This window comes from Protopterus annectens, chromosome 4.part1, assembly GCF_019279795.1.
Source record: "Protopterus annectens isolate FY-2018-M chromosome 4.part1, PAN1.0, whole genome shotgun sequence".
Classification (NCBI taxonomy): Eukaryota; Metazoa; Chordata; order Ceratodontiformes; family Protopteridae; genus Protopterus; species Protopterus annectens.
In genome coordinates, this window is record NC_056734.1 from 766,953,398 (window position 1) to 766,968,264 (window position 14,867).

The 14,867-nt window shown below is 39.1% G+C and overlaps 1 protein-coding gene across 1 annotated transcript in view; it reads right to left on the minus strand.

The window, feature by feature from the left end:
• MME (membrane metalloendopeptidase) overlaps positions 1-14,867 on the minus strand; it is a 1,194,620-nt gene that overhangs the window by 859,973 nt on the left and 319,780 nt on the right. The window contains exon 2 of the mRNA XM_044070514.1: positions 3,868-3,903. Within this exon, the coding sequence (XP_043926449.1) occupies positions 3,868-3,903 (36 nt within the window). The remainder of the gene's footprint in view (positions 1-3,867; positions 3,904-14,867) is intronic.

Genomic DNA, 14,867 nt, shown 5'->3' on the forward strand with positions numbered 1-14,867 from the left:
TCTCATGTGCTGACTAAGCCCTTATTGAATGGAATAGAAAGAAGTCATCATACTGAAGTCTGATTGGTTAGTTTGGCTTTATTTTTTCATACTCACTAAATAAAGCTGTGTTTAACAAGGGATACGCAAGATACCCCAAGCTTGTTTCCATCCCTGCCGCAGAGCAGCTGAACGTGCTGCTTTGAAGTTGCAGCTCATTTCTGCCAGGTTCTCCTCATACAGTGATACTCTTTTGGGGAATGTCTGTTCTCTTTTAAGATGTACTCTTCTGCCCAATATCTAATGAAAGTTAATGCAGAAGGGGCCATATCCACAAGGGGATAACAGCAGCATACAGACATAGTTGGTACTTCCTGCATTCATACAGTCTCAGCAAGGTGACTATTGAGTGGACACTTTCATTCAGTACAGCTGATACTTTAATCTGCATAAACTGAAAGCTGTGGTGGATAGATGGAAGAGGAAAATATAAATCTCAGAATGTACTATGAATCCATAAAATTACTTGGAAAAAATATGTTATAACAGAGTGTAGCCATATTTGTGATGTATACTTTATAATTGCCCTACACAAAAATAAGCAAGAGAGGGGTATTAAATAGGTAACCTTCAGCATATAAAAACATGTTGTGGTGGGACTATTCATATTACAAGAAAGATAAAATGTAGGAGAGCGCAATGTTGTTGTCCACACATGCTAGAAATATGTTAGTATTAACAATAACATATTAAGGATGAAACCGACTCTGAAGATCAGAATACAGATTCTGGCTCAGACATGCAGAAATCTGCTGCCTATCTATATCCAGAAATCTGCTGCCTATCTATATCCAAGTCCACATCTGCAGCTGTGCTTAATTGTTAACTCAAAAAACATACCGAAAAAATAATTATGGATGATAAACAGTCATTTTATCACACTACTGCCAAAGTGACACATTTTATTTGTCCCAAGATTGTTGGAAACAATAAGCCCTGTCCTGTAATACAGCTAAACTACATATGCATTAGTGGGGATTAAAAGATGAAGAATCCTTTACTCTGCTACCAGTACCATTTCAGTGATATATGTATTGGCATGATTATGAAAGTCCTACCAGTAGTCTAACTGCATAATTGCTCCGATTTGAGTTGCAGAGGTTTAAAGTAGGACTAGTATAACTAGAATTACTTATAAATGGTTCAGCTGGTAAATTTAAGCCACGATCTTTCAAATCATGAATGTAGTTTAAACTGAATATGCATTACTGGCTTTTTACAAAATGCTAAGTGTAATAAAATATATGCAGACTCCTGAGGTAGAAATTACTTCTGCAATAAAATTAAAATACAGTCACCATGCTGTGCCCAATTTAAAGTGTAATACCTGCATACGACAACCACAGTTGGTGTACAGCGCTTACCATAATTATATACGTTTACAAATGCACAAGAATTACATGGATGATTTATCTAGATGCAAACAGCATGCCATGTTAGGGTAAACAATGTTGTTCAAGATGACACGAGGTGGGCTAATGAAAATCAAATATAGAGCAACTGCGCTAGAATTAAAAATAATGCAATATGCATCATATGCAAATTTTTGTAAACATATAAATAAACTGTCAACAAGCTAATGAGAGCTGTTGTGCATGCTTATGATTTAATCAACCATGGAAGCATGATTCAAAAATGTACAAGTTCCAAAATATAAGTTTGTTGTTTTTTGCTGAGCAGGCATCTCACTCATTCCAAGGTGTTGGGAATGGTGTCTTTTTTTAACCAATTAGCATGTGCCACTGCCCATTTCAAAGGCCAGTTTCCAAAACAGTGTGATCTCCTTCCCTCCATCACATATAAGAGTCCACCAGCGGGTGGCAGACTATCATGTTCATCATCTGGACATAAGTGACTACTACTTTGTGGACAGACCGATCATACTGGAGATGGTAGACTGGTGCCATCCTCACATGGGATTAAACAGGAGGGATGGAATGACAATGCCTGTAAACATTAAGGTTTCTGTAGTATTAACCATTCTTGCTATGGGGACCTTTCAGTTTGCAAAGGGGGCACTGTTGAAAGACGGCAGGCCTTAACCTTGTAAATCATTTACCAGTTCCTAGATATGATGCTGATGCATGTGAAGGTGCAGAGTTTGTTTCCATGGACAGAACCACCAATATGTGGGCATTACACAAGACACCCCATTTCCCTGAGGGTCAGGAGGCCACTGAATGTAGCCAAATTGCCATCAAGTCCTTGCCTGCTCCATTTGGTATTTAGTACAGGATATCAACTGGAAAGGTTTCCACTTCATCAGCTGCCAGATAGTGTGCAATAAATAGTGCATTGTACACAATGTTTGCATGCAGCATCCGGGCAGTGCCCCATGGTAACAATGATAGCCCACATTTGGCACACATGACCTATACCAGCATTTTTAGGGGGAGGATTTCCACAAGGTCATCTACTGGGTAGATGTAGACACACACACACACACACACACACACACACACACCTACCTACCTCTAGGGCACATGAATAAAGGAACAGATTGCTCATACTGGTGCTTGCTGTTATCTGCTACAAATGATGCTGATGATTCTTATTCACAGCAACCAGACATAGAAGTGACCAAGTACACCAGCACCTTGACATAGACACTGAACATCACTGAATGTGTGTTTGGAGTGCTGAAATCTCCATCCCTTTTGCTTGGCTATAGCAGTGTAATCGGAGTCAGTGGGGGCAAGTAGCATAATAGGTGTATTATGGCCCACAACGATGTGCCATGACAACAAAATGGTTGCATGGATTTACATACCTAGGTTATGCAATGTATTTACTGGCTACATAACACATTAACATACCTACATTAACTGGATGATGGGCAGGATACAGTCATCATTTACACAGTTGTGTGGGCACACAGTGGCATTACATATTAAGGATACCTTAGGTAGAACGATCATGGATAGTGCCAGAGATAAACCTCCCTACTGCAAGGGGCTTGTGGGGTGTCAGTGATTGGGTCCATGTCTAATTTTGTGGAGTTTCCAAGAGTGGATGCTGAATAAGTGTGATGTGTCACTGTCCTGTGAGTTCTGGAAGCATATGATGAGTGGAAGGGTAAAGTTCACTCCAAGGATCATTCCAGTTGCCCTACTGGATAGGGGCACTGTGAAATAACATCGGGTGGTATGCATGTCCATGGGTCCATGAAACAGCATGAGGATATTCTTCTGCCAACAGCGTTGCTTAGCACAATAAGCACACCAGCATCTGTGGAAGCTATGGATTCTCTATGGCTTTGTCAGTGCTGGCTGACTGCATCTGCATGGACATAGCTTGTGGTTGTGACAGTGGTCTGTATGCGACTGAGGATGAACCATATTTGGTGACTAAAATGAGCACTTTCAATCCTACTCTACATCTGGGATCTTCCGTTTATGAAGCAGCATATCAGAGTACACTGAAATGTCTGGCACTGTTCCATGCCTATGGCATGGTGTAAAAGTTTAAATGTGTACCAACCCTACAAAGTTGTGTAATATGTTCATGAATAGGGTCCTGAGTCTTTACTCGGAAGCATGCATAAAAATACAAAAAACAGATATTATGCACCATTATGTATACTGGTACATATGGTCTTTGCTGTATTTTGACCTGTGTCATAATCTAGATGTCTTAAAGCTCATAAGCTTGATAGATGTCAGTTTGAGCCTTGGATTATTCTAGCCGTAGAGTTTAATAAAAAACATATCATGTCACAATAAATTAAGTTATGAAGTTAACTATTTATTAGTTTGGAAAAGTTAAACATTTATGAAAATAAGGCACACTATAATTTGCTTATAAATGACATAGGAGAAAGAAACATACCAGATTGTACGCAGTCAGAGGAAGTACAGACACCATCTGTAAGTAAAGAACAATACGGTTATAAACTGTTGTACATTTTTTTTTGTATTTCGTGATTTACACAAATGAACAAAGTAGTACAAATGTTATGTCCACACTTTTTTGTCATTATATCCAAATATTCTGATGTGATGCAATAGCAGTTAATAGCATCTGAGATGGGTAAGATTATCAAGCTAACTGTACAATTATTTTGTTAGTTTTAGCAGGAGCTGAGAAGTGATCACTATCAGAGTCCAGTTAACATTATTGCTCTTTATGCTCAAATCTATTCACAGGTCACAGCAGACAAGAATGAACGTTGATAAAACAGCAATTTAAGCAACTTATCTACACCACCTAAAACAAGACATCTAGCACAGTACAAAAAAATTGGCAACGGCTTTTCAGTTGTCTGATCAGGTATGGCATTACGCAGATAGTACATGAGTGAAGCTCGACATTTCCCCATTGTCGTTTAGTAATTAGCACCATTTGCCCTTTGCGTACCTTTCTTTCTTCCGAGATGGTACATCAGTGTTACGCAGAATCAAGTTCTTTCACTGTATTTTAAAAATCTAAGTACCCTTTAACATGCATGTCACTTTTGTTTTGTTAATAAAGTACTCAATAACACTAATTCAGTTGAGCTGGAGAGACTTTTTTCTAACATATCCATGCCGATTGTATTTATTCTACCTGGTCAAAATAAAGCAAACATCATATTGCTTCCAGCAGCCTTAGCACTTAAAAGAGATGTACTAGCAAGGTAAAATGTTATCACACCAATCATACTGATGGAAGTAAGTCATGCTTAGAAACAAGCTACAAAATGTGTTTGCTCAAAGTCTGAGTAAAAAAATGTATTAGTTGCGCTGCAGTTATCGCAAATGAACTGCAATTCCAAGGTTATTTTTCCCCACAGCCCCAGACATCCAATGCACTACAAGCATAAAGAAGCCTTTGCAATCAATGGAATTTCCCAAATTAAGAACATTGTTGACTCGACAGTAACCTTAAATGATGGGGTAGTGTGTGAAAAATATCAGCTAGCAGAATCCTTTCACTGAAATGCAAATTGCTCTTTTCTTTCTGTGCTCTACCTTCAGAGGCATACACTTGTGTTCTACAAATAAGCACATTACGGCAATTTTCAGAACAGGAAGACAGCTAAAAATTAAGACCCATGTTCAGTTATAACTTTTAAAAGGCTTGTTTTCAATTATGGGGGCATGTGATGTCCCCACACTTCTCAACCAGTCCCCCATTTATTATAACCCTGTCTAAGATCACTTCACCTCAGGGATAGGAGATTCCTATCTTAATAATGATCCTTCAGCTAATTTGCCACAAATAGCAATTTATAGGGATGGTACATGACATAACATTCTTCTCCCAAAGACTTTCATAAATATTTAAAAACAAACTTAACCTGACAACTTTAGCTATTGTAAACTGTAGTGCCACATGAAAAAATAGCTCCATTACAGATGATCAAAGTGAAATTCCTCCCGTGTCAGTAGCCTGAAGAAAAAACATGACAAGGAACAAACACAATTTCTGTTTTATATAGTGAATAATTTCCAGTGCAATCTGTAAGCGTGCACTGACAATAATTCACTTCTTTTAACAGATTTCTCACTTCTTCACATCAGTGTGACCATGGAGTTAGTATACAAGGCTAGATGGTGTGGCAGACACGCCCCCACCCCCCCAGACACTGGGTGATGCTCAGAATTGTGGAAATTGGCGTTTAACATTAGAACCTTAAAAAAAAAAAAAAAAAAAAAAAAAAAAAAAAAAAACAGCTGTGTACACAAGCAGTATGCTGCAAAAAATTAGTTCTTAAAGTCCTTGTAATGCTCTTACGGAATAAAAACTGGAAAAAAATATGTAGTAAAAACAGAGGTACAGAAACATTACATATTTCAGTTTTCACAAATATTAAAGATAAAATCCATTAATTCTGTACATGAGCACTGCGTTATATTAAAACAATTATAAAGTATATTAAAGTGCTGTCTCTTTGGTTAATTATTTTTTTTTTGATTACCTCCTATTCAGCAAATCTATGATCTTTTGACTGAAATCAGCCTTGATAGTATGTGCCTTTATAATTAAATGTATTAGAAACATGCATGTGCTTGTCTTTATAATTAAATGTATTAGAAGCATGCTTTACACTGATGAGCAAGAAACACAAATGTTTGAAGAATTGTAATGTGAATGAATGCTCAACTCTTAAACAATAACTTATGCTTATGTTTATTGCTTGCTGACAATGCAGTCTTATCCAAAAAGGACACATTTCAGTCACTGTCTTCATAAGAGCAGAAAATTTTACAAATAAATAAAACTTTGAAGTTAACCTAACGTTGAAACATTTACTACATGAATGTGAACAAATATATGAATAATGCAATTTTACTTTAACAATAGTTTGACAAAAAGCAGAAGCCACAGTTTTTGAAGGAATTTAATGCTTTCCATTTCTCCAAACTAAAAATAGATTTTTCTATTTATTCTCAAATACAAAACATGAGTAATCTGCACTTGGTTTGGAAATGAAAGGAACTTCTTTCTGCATCACTGAATGGCACTATTTATTCAAACACAATATTTTAATGGTGTCACACATGGAAATGTTGATATATTTTAACAATTGTGTATGTTTCAGTAATATGGTCAGTACCATAAATATAATTAAAAAAAAAAAAAAAATACAATAAACACCATACCTCTCAGAAGTTGGTGTTGCAGTGTCAAGGGAGTTTATACTAACCATAGCTGTTTAAACAGTAGTTCGGCTCTAGTCATAAATGTGCATCAAACATGACTATTTACATCAATTTGTTAACAGATGTTTCATTAGCTAAAGGAAACGTTGCATTAAGTAGCAGAGCAACTGTCTACTGAAACAATGTTAATGATGGTATACAGTTTTAAAGTAACTGCATTAACATTGCTTTATTACCAACAGTAATCTCCCAAAAATGTTTTAACCATCTATTTGTGCAATAAACACAAAGTATTTCAGAACTGGGCCCATAGAGTGCATCAGCTAACATTTCTTCTTTCTGGTAGTTGTTGCAGAATAAACTAGTAGAGAATTATTGTACTTGCGGTGCATAAGCTGATATACTTGGTGAGCATATTATATCTTGTTCTCTTTCCTTACATTAATATTCCCAACAATTATTCATGAATCCCCTGAAGTATTTGTTTTCCGAGTTGACTAGACACAATTATTTTACCATCCAGGACATCACGCTCTGGATTTGTTTTCAGAGTTGACTAGGAACAATTACTTTACCACCCAGGACATCACACTCTGGACACATCCCATTTCTTTCTTGAAAGAAAACTAAGGAAGGTTTTGCTTACCTATAACTTTTGTCTGTGCCATCCATTCACTGTGACATCTGTCACTGCATTTTACATCTCTGAAACAGATTTGATTTTCTTGCCATTTGCCACTGCAGAATTACTCAAATAACCCTGTAACTCAATTGGCTTTTGATGTTTCCCTGGTAAATATGCTCTAGTTACCATGTTTTTATTGCATGCAATTAATTACCTGATATGCGTTTAATTTTCATATCACACTTTTGTATATTAAACCACAAAAACACAAAGATATATATACTAGAAACAAAGTCCCTGATAAGATTAAGGACGTTCAATCCTTTACTTCAAAGCAGAACTTCAGAATAACATTATTCCATTTCCTCCTATTAAAATATAAAATTCAAGGAACACTCTAAACTATTCTAACAATAAAAAAATTCAAACACTTGTGATGTAATCATATTACATTCCCAGTGTTATATATTTCATAACATATATCAATACATTTTAGATATGTCTTTAAATGTCTAAAATCATATATCAAGTTGCGTAATAGTACATTAATTCATTACCAGCAATCAAATAAAAATCTTTTATAACATAAAAACTTCATAATGTAGCCAGTATTTGTGGTTTATCAGTGCCTGTGTTATGTTTTTTACTTCTGTATATTATCATTCTCTGTAACCTCAGACATGACTTGTGCAATGATTTTTGGAATAAGCTTTAAAAAGTATGCTGGTTCCGTTTCCCCATGAACTTCTTTCCCAAAGAAAAAGTCATAATTCCCTACACCCATACAATATCGGTAACATTCCTTTTCTAAACCTGAGTAGATAAGAATTGTGTTATCAAATTAGTCAAGTGTAGTTTATAATGTTTACATTGGATGTTTCACAGGATTGTAGGAATATTATCATTTGCCTCTACGTTCAGAAGGTCCAGAAGAAAAATATGCATGCAGTCACTCAAAAATATTTTAGCATTATTTAAATCAATTTGGCCTTGTAACTATTAAACTACATGCATCTAAACATCCTGCAGAGCTACAAGTAAGACATACAATCAAATAAGGTATAGCTGTAAGTAAGGAAAGGTGAGATGTGTGACATTTTATTAGAAACAGTAGAACTGGCTAGAAGCAACTGCATACGATATTAATTCTTAGTCGTGGCTTATACAAATTTAGATATTTAATGTGATGCATCTCAGAGCAATTAATGGGAACTGGAAAGCAAACTGAAAAACATTTTAAACATCATTAAATAGAAGATGTGTAGACGAAGGGTAAGATGGATAAGGATGCAAAATCATTTGGTTAAATAAATTTAAATTTGAAATTTACTATGCAATTTCAAATATAGACAATGCTTACAGTTTAGAGAAATGGGTTAAACAAATGATTGGAAATGTATTGTCTTTTAATAAGTACTGTAATGTTAACATTAATATAGTTCAGTATAGCATGATCTTGTTGTATTAATATAGTGTAGGAATGGCACTAGACAACTCATTAAAATACAAGAGAACATGAACGCTGCTCACGTAAGTGTTCTAAAGGGGAATATGTAGTTATAAACATGGTAAGAGTTCTAAAAATGTCAAAAGATTCTTATCCATAGAGTGTTGTCAAAAGTTTTCTAAGTAAGATCATGTTACTCTTGCTCTCAAAATTTGGACAGAATATCAACAAGATATAATCTAATAACTAGGTCTAATTAGGAAAAAGTACAGTTGTGTACCTACCATAAATGTAGGTGTTCGAGTGTATTCACTGTTGCAGTCATTACAATTGGGTTATCCTGCTGGCAGGCTACCCGCAGTCGGCCTGAATTCCAAAGTCCTGGTCTGGCGTCGGTTGCTGTTGCCTCCTCCCTGACGTCAGTGCACCAGGGATATAAAAGATGCAGACGATGCCATTTTCTTCAGTTTTTCTTGCCCCAGATGTCAGATGCCCCCAAAAGGGTACGCTAAATTATGCCAATAAGAATGCATGCAGTAAAGTAAACTCTTCCTTCATCTACAAGCAAATACACCACATAGGTTGTATAAAATAGAGAAGTACAGATAAGTCCAAGCAAAGGACAGGGGGATGGCGGGTGGGTAACCTGGACTGCAACAGTGAATACACTCAAACATCTACATTTATGGTAGGTACACAACTGTACTATGTTCATTGTGTTTCACTGTTGCAGTCATTACAATTGGGTTGAATCCCAAAGCTAAGGTTGGGAGGCTGGAGCTAAATAGGATTAGGAGAGGCTATGAGGCCCTGCAGAACTGCAGTGGCAAAGCCTGCCCTGGATTTAGAGTAGAGAGGTAAGTGATAGTGCTTTGTAAAAGTGTGCACTGAACTCAAGTTGCAGCCTCTAAGATGTCTTTGGTTGGTACTCCTCTGAGGAAGGCTGCTGAAGTGGCTGCTGCTCTGGTTGAATGTGGCCTAATGCCCTTAGGCACGGATTTGCCATGCTGTGAATAGCAGAAACAAATGCAGTGGCCTATCCACTTTGAAATAGTCTGCTTTGAGATAGCCTTTCCTTGTGATCCTGCAGCATATGCCACTAGAAGTTGTTCAGTCTTTCTGAAAGCTTTGGTTCTGTCCAAGTAGAAGCGTAGCGGCCTGTGAATGTCCAAAGAATGCAGAAGTCTCTCACCCTTATTCTGTGAGTTTGGATAAAAGGTAGGCAAATGAATTGTTTGGTTCAGGGCCACATTGGACACTACCTTAGGCATAAATGTCGGGTTTGTCCTCAAGAGAAACCCTGTCAGGATGGAAAATGATAAAAGGTTCCACAGCCATGAGTGCCTGTAACTGAGACTCGTCTTGCAGAGGTTACTGCTAGGAGATGAGCTGTTTTCCAGGATAAGAATTTTATATCAGCTGTAGAGGCTGGCTCAAAAGGAGGCAGTGAGAGTTTTTCCAAGACATAATTGAGGTCCCATGCAGGTATTGGTGCTCTCCTTGGAGGTCTTATGTTTTTGGCTCCTTTGAGGTACTGCCTTAATAATGGATGAGAAAAAATAGGTGGTTCTGTATTGTAATGAGCTGAAATGGCAGAGGCATGAATCTTAATTGATGAAAAGGATAGGCCTTTGTCCAGCATCTCAGTTAAGTATTGCAAAATCTGAGGAATATTTGGGTACAGTCGTGTCAATTCCTTGAGCCTGGTTCCAAGCAGAGAATCTCTTCCATTTTTCTGCATAAGATTTTCTGGTGCTAGGCCTCCTGGCCTCCAAAATAACATCCATCACCGCTATAGAGAGAGGTGTGTTTTAAATGGTTACATTATCCGCCATGCTGCCAGGTTTAAGGTCCTGAGTTGGCTGTCCAGGCTGGGTATTGAGACAAGCTCTTTAGGATTGGGTACCAGTGCTGGCGGGGCCAGTCTGGGGCAATCAGTATCAGTTTTGGCTTCTCTTGTCTGACCTTTAGGAGTACCTTGGGAAGGAGAGGCAGTGGAGGAAAGGCATACACTGTTAAGTTTTTCCAGCTGAAAGATAGAGCATCCACTTTCCATGCTTGTTTGTGATAAGTCCTTGTGCAGAATCTCTGTAGTTGGTAGTTGTGAGGGGAGGCAAATAGGTCCATGTCTGGGCATCCCCAGTTCCTTGTTATCATGCTGAAGACTTGTGGATCCAATTTCCACTCGTGGGGATCCATTAGGTTTCTGCTTAGTTCGTCTGCCAGAGTATTTATCTTTCCTGGCAGGAATTGTGCTTGCAGATGTACTTGGTAAGTCAATGCTGTGTCCCATAAAGTCATGGCTAGTCTGCAGAGGGGGTAGGAATGTGTGCCTCCCTGCTTGTTTATGTACCACACGACTGTAGTATTGTCCGTCTTTATCAATAGTTGTCCCGGATGAAGTAGATCCTTGAAGGCTGTCAGGGCATTCTGAACAGCTAGTATCTCTTTTTGATTGATATGTAGATGCATTTGGCTTATGGACCATGTGCCCTGAACACATCTTCCTGCCATATGGGCTCCCCAGGCATAATCTGATACATCTGTTCTTAATATCTGCCTGGCTGTGGGTAAAGTGAAAGGCTGTCCCTTGTTGTGGTGACAGGCCTTTGCCCACCATCGAAACTCCTGTTGCAGGCAGGGAATGAGGGTAATTATTGTTTGCAGGCTGTGGCAATGTTGAGTCCAAACACTTTTTAGATACCATTGTAGTTTCCTCACATGCAGTTTTGCATATGGAATTAGCAGAATGCAGGATGCCATGAAGCCCAATGCCTGCAGAATTTTTCTTGCAGATAACTGGGTCTTTGTTGCCAACATTTTGAAATAAGTAGTCAGTTGTCTGTTTGTCTGGCGTGAGATAAGCCATCTGGGCAGTTTTATTTTATTTAAGCTTGCACCCAGGAATATTATCTCTTGTGAGGTTACTAGTTTTGATTTCTTTTCGTTTACTGTGTACCGTAGGCATGTTAGTAATCTTTTTACAAATGCCAGATGCTGTAGTAGAATGTCCTTGCTCTCTGCTGGAATAAGGAGTCGTCCAAGTAAGGATATATTTGTATTCCTCTGTCTGCAAAATGCAATTACTGGTGCCAGGCATTTTGTGAAGACCCTGGGTGCAGTAGATAAGCCAAAGGGCAGTGCAGAGAATTGGTAATGCACTGAGCCAGCTATAAATCTGAGGTATCTTCTGCATGATTGTTTGATTGGGACATGCAGGTATGCCTCTTTTAGGTCTAAAGTCACAAGCCAAGCCTTCTTTCCCACCATGGGTAGAAGCCACTGCAGAGTCAACATTTTGAATTTTGGAATATCCAGAAATGTGTTTAGAATAGACAGGTCCAGTATTGGTCTCCAGGCTTTGTCCTTCCTGGGCACCAAGAACAGTAATAAAATGCTAGTCCCTGCTCTTGCTGTGGTACTCGCTGAATGGCCCTCATGTCCATGAGGGATGAAACTTTTGTGCCTCTGCCCACTGATTGTGTGGCAGGTCTAGCATACCGTTTTGCCCTTGGCAGGGTGTGAAAATGGAACCTGTAGCCTTGTGACACTATATTTAAGACCCATTTGACCTGGGTGATCATGTGCCAATTTTGTGAAAAAAGTGCTAGTTTTCCCCCTAAAGGAGCTGCCAGAAGATAAGTGCTTGGTGCTGGCAGGGGGAAGTCATTGAGACTTTTTTCTGTATGGCTGTGATTTATCTTCTCCGCTTTTGGAGGTAGAAGCACCCCATTGTTTAGACCTGTATGAGCCTTGGGGCTGGGGTCTGCCTCTGTGGAATCTGTATCTGCCTCTTTGTGGCCTGTCTGACACTGGAAAGGACCAATTCTTAGTAGGCCAGTTCCTGCTAAATCTGGGAGGCTGTACCTGTAAGAAATCCTTGACTGTTTGCATAGATTTAGCTTTGTCCTCCATTTTCTTTAACACCAAACAAGGTATCATGCTGTAATGGAGCATCTAATAATTTTGCTTTGACATGATCGGGCAGATTCTGTTCCTTTAACCAAGCATGATTCCTAATGACAGAACCCGTAACAGCGGCCCTGCAGGAGGCCTCCAGAGAATCAAAACCACACTGCAAAGTATTGCTTTCCCACTTGTTCAGTTGCATGCAATAAATCCTGCATTTCTTAGTTTTCTGCACATTCAGAATTTGTCAACATTTTCTGTTTAAGTAGTGACATAAGATATTGCTGATATTTAAGCATAGGAAATTGACAATTTAAAGCCCTTACAGCCAAGGTAGCAGAAGTGTAAATCTTTTTCCCCCATCTGTCCAGGGCCCTGGAATCCCCATCAGAGGGGATAGGGTTTTTTGCAGTGGAAGCCTTGACCCCTTTGGGACCCTGAGAGATAGTTTCTGGGTCAGCAGCAGGGTACCCTGTAGTATCTGTCTGTCTTAACAGGGGCTGGTGGTAAAGAGTCAGGAGTCAGACCGGACTCTAAAAATACATTGTCTACAATGTCTAAAACAAGAGGAATAGCAAGGGGGCTGTGCTGAGGTAGTAAAAGGAAGTCTCGGAGCCTTTTCTTAGATTCTGAGTAATCTTGGTTCTCCCAGTGGAAATGTTCCCTCATAGTATGCAGGGTCGCCCCAAAAGAAAAATCCTCAAGAGGAGAGGCTGAAGGGATAGATTCTTCAGTATTAGAATCCTCATAGGGAGGAAGAGAGTATTCCTGTTCAGAAGAATCAGAGGAAACGGAAACCTGATCTGAAGATTCATATTCTGTCTCTTGCCTAGGCCTCTTATCAGGAGGGGGATGGGAACCCCTGATCAAAGTAATTAAGTCTTCGGCCATTTTAAGCATCTGTTTTTTAGGCATGGAGGCCTGTCCAGGCGAATGCTGTACTTGTTTCTTTGTCTTTAGAGGTGCTTTAGTCTTTGCCTTTGAAGCTGAAGTCATTTTCACATATAACTGTGTAGGCCTGAAAACACCCTCAGAAGCCGATGCCTGCTCAGCGGCTCCGGACCCATCTGAGGGAATAGTTTCCGAGGGTCCAATACCTTGAGTTTCCAGCAGCCTAGTTGGCTCCACGTGGGAGTCGGAAGCAGCCTGTGGCACTGAGGTAGCGGGCTTCAGGGGTTGCAAAAGCGCCTCACTGAGAACCAGCGAACTGACGACTGGCCTAGCAGAAGCCTCGTCATTGGTTTTGGACCTCGGATGCCTGTCCATTTCTTTTTCTTTGCGCTTTTTATAAATTCCAGTAGTCGGCTGCTCTGATGGCATTATATAATTAAATCCTCTGCCAAAATAATGAAATGCAAAATCGTTCTGACGCTTAATAGTGCGTTGGTTAAATCTAGCACAAAACTGACAACTAGCAACGTCGTGGCCAGGGCCTAAGCAAGGAATACAGTAAGAATGAAAATCCTTGAGGTATTTGCTTCCCACAAGAAATACAATTAATAACTTTTTCTGACATCGGTCTGGAGCAAGAAAAAAGTTTCCCCAACGGGGTACTTAGCTTTAATGAAGACTTCGGATCTGAAATTCGAACTTGAAAATCTCAGGAGTCAGACGACCGGCACTTGCAAACTGCTTTTGCTTCGGGCCCCGCGCGGCAAGAAAGACTGAAGAAAATGACGTCGTCTGCATCTTTTATACCCCTGGCGCACTGAAGTCAGGGAGGAGGCGACAGCAACCGACGCCAGACCAGGACTTTGGAATTCAGGCCGACTGCGGATAACCCAATTGTAATGACTGCAGCAGTGAAACACGAACATCATTTAGATACAAGTTTCTAGATTTCAGGAAGTCTTATGAAATGTTTAAAATGATACTTGCATGGAAATGAAGTATCAATGCAGACCTAAGGACAATTTAAACAAAATCTGTATCAACTAAAGGATCTATATACAAGAAACTTAAAACAAAGCAAAACTGTATGAAAGTACAGGTGTGTAAAATCTTACCACAACAGTTTATGTCCTCTTCACCGCTGTAATGAAAGGATACCCTACAAAGGGTAGTCCAACGTCCAGACAACATATCAAAGCCTTTCGATTTTATGAATGCTGTACGTCACACATATGCTCCCCATGCAAGGCTTAGGGCATAAAGTTGATATACGGATGCAAATACTCAGAAATGAATTGCTACAGAAGGAACAAAATACTCCTGTAATTTTTTCTCTTGGATGTACATGTTTTACATTACCCTTAGAAGGAAA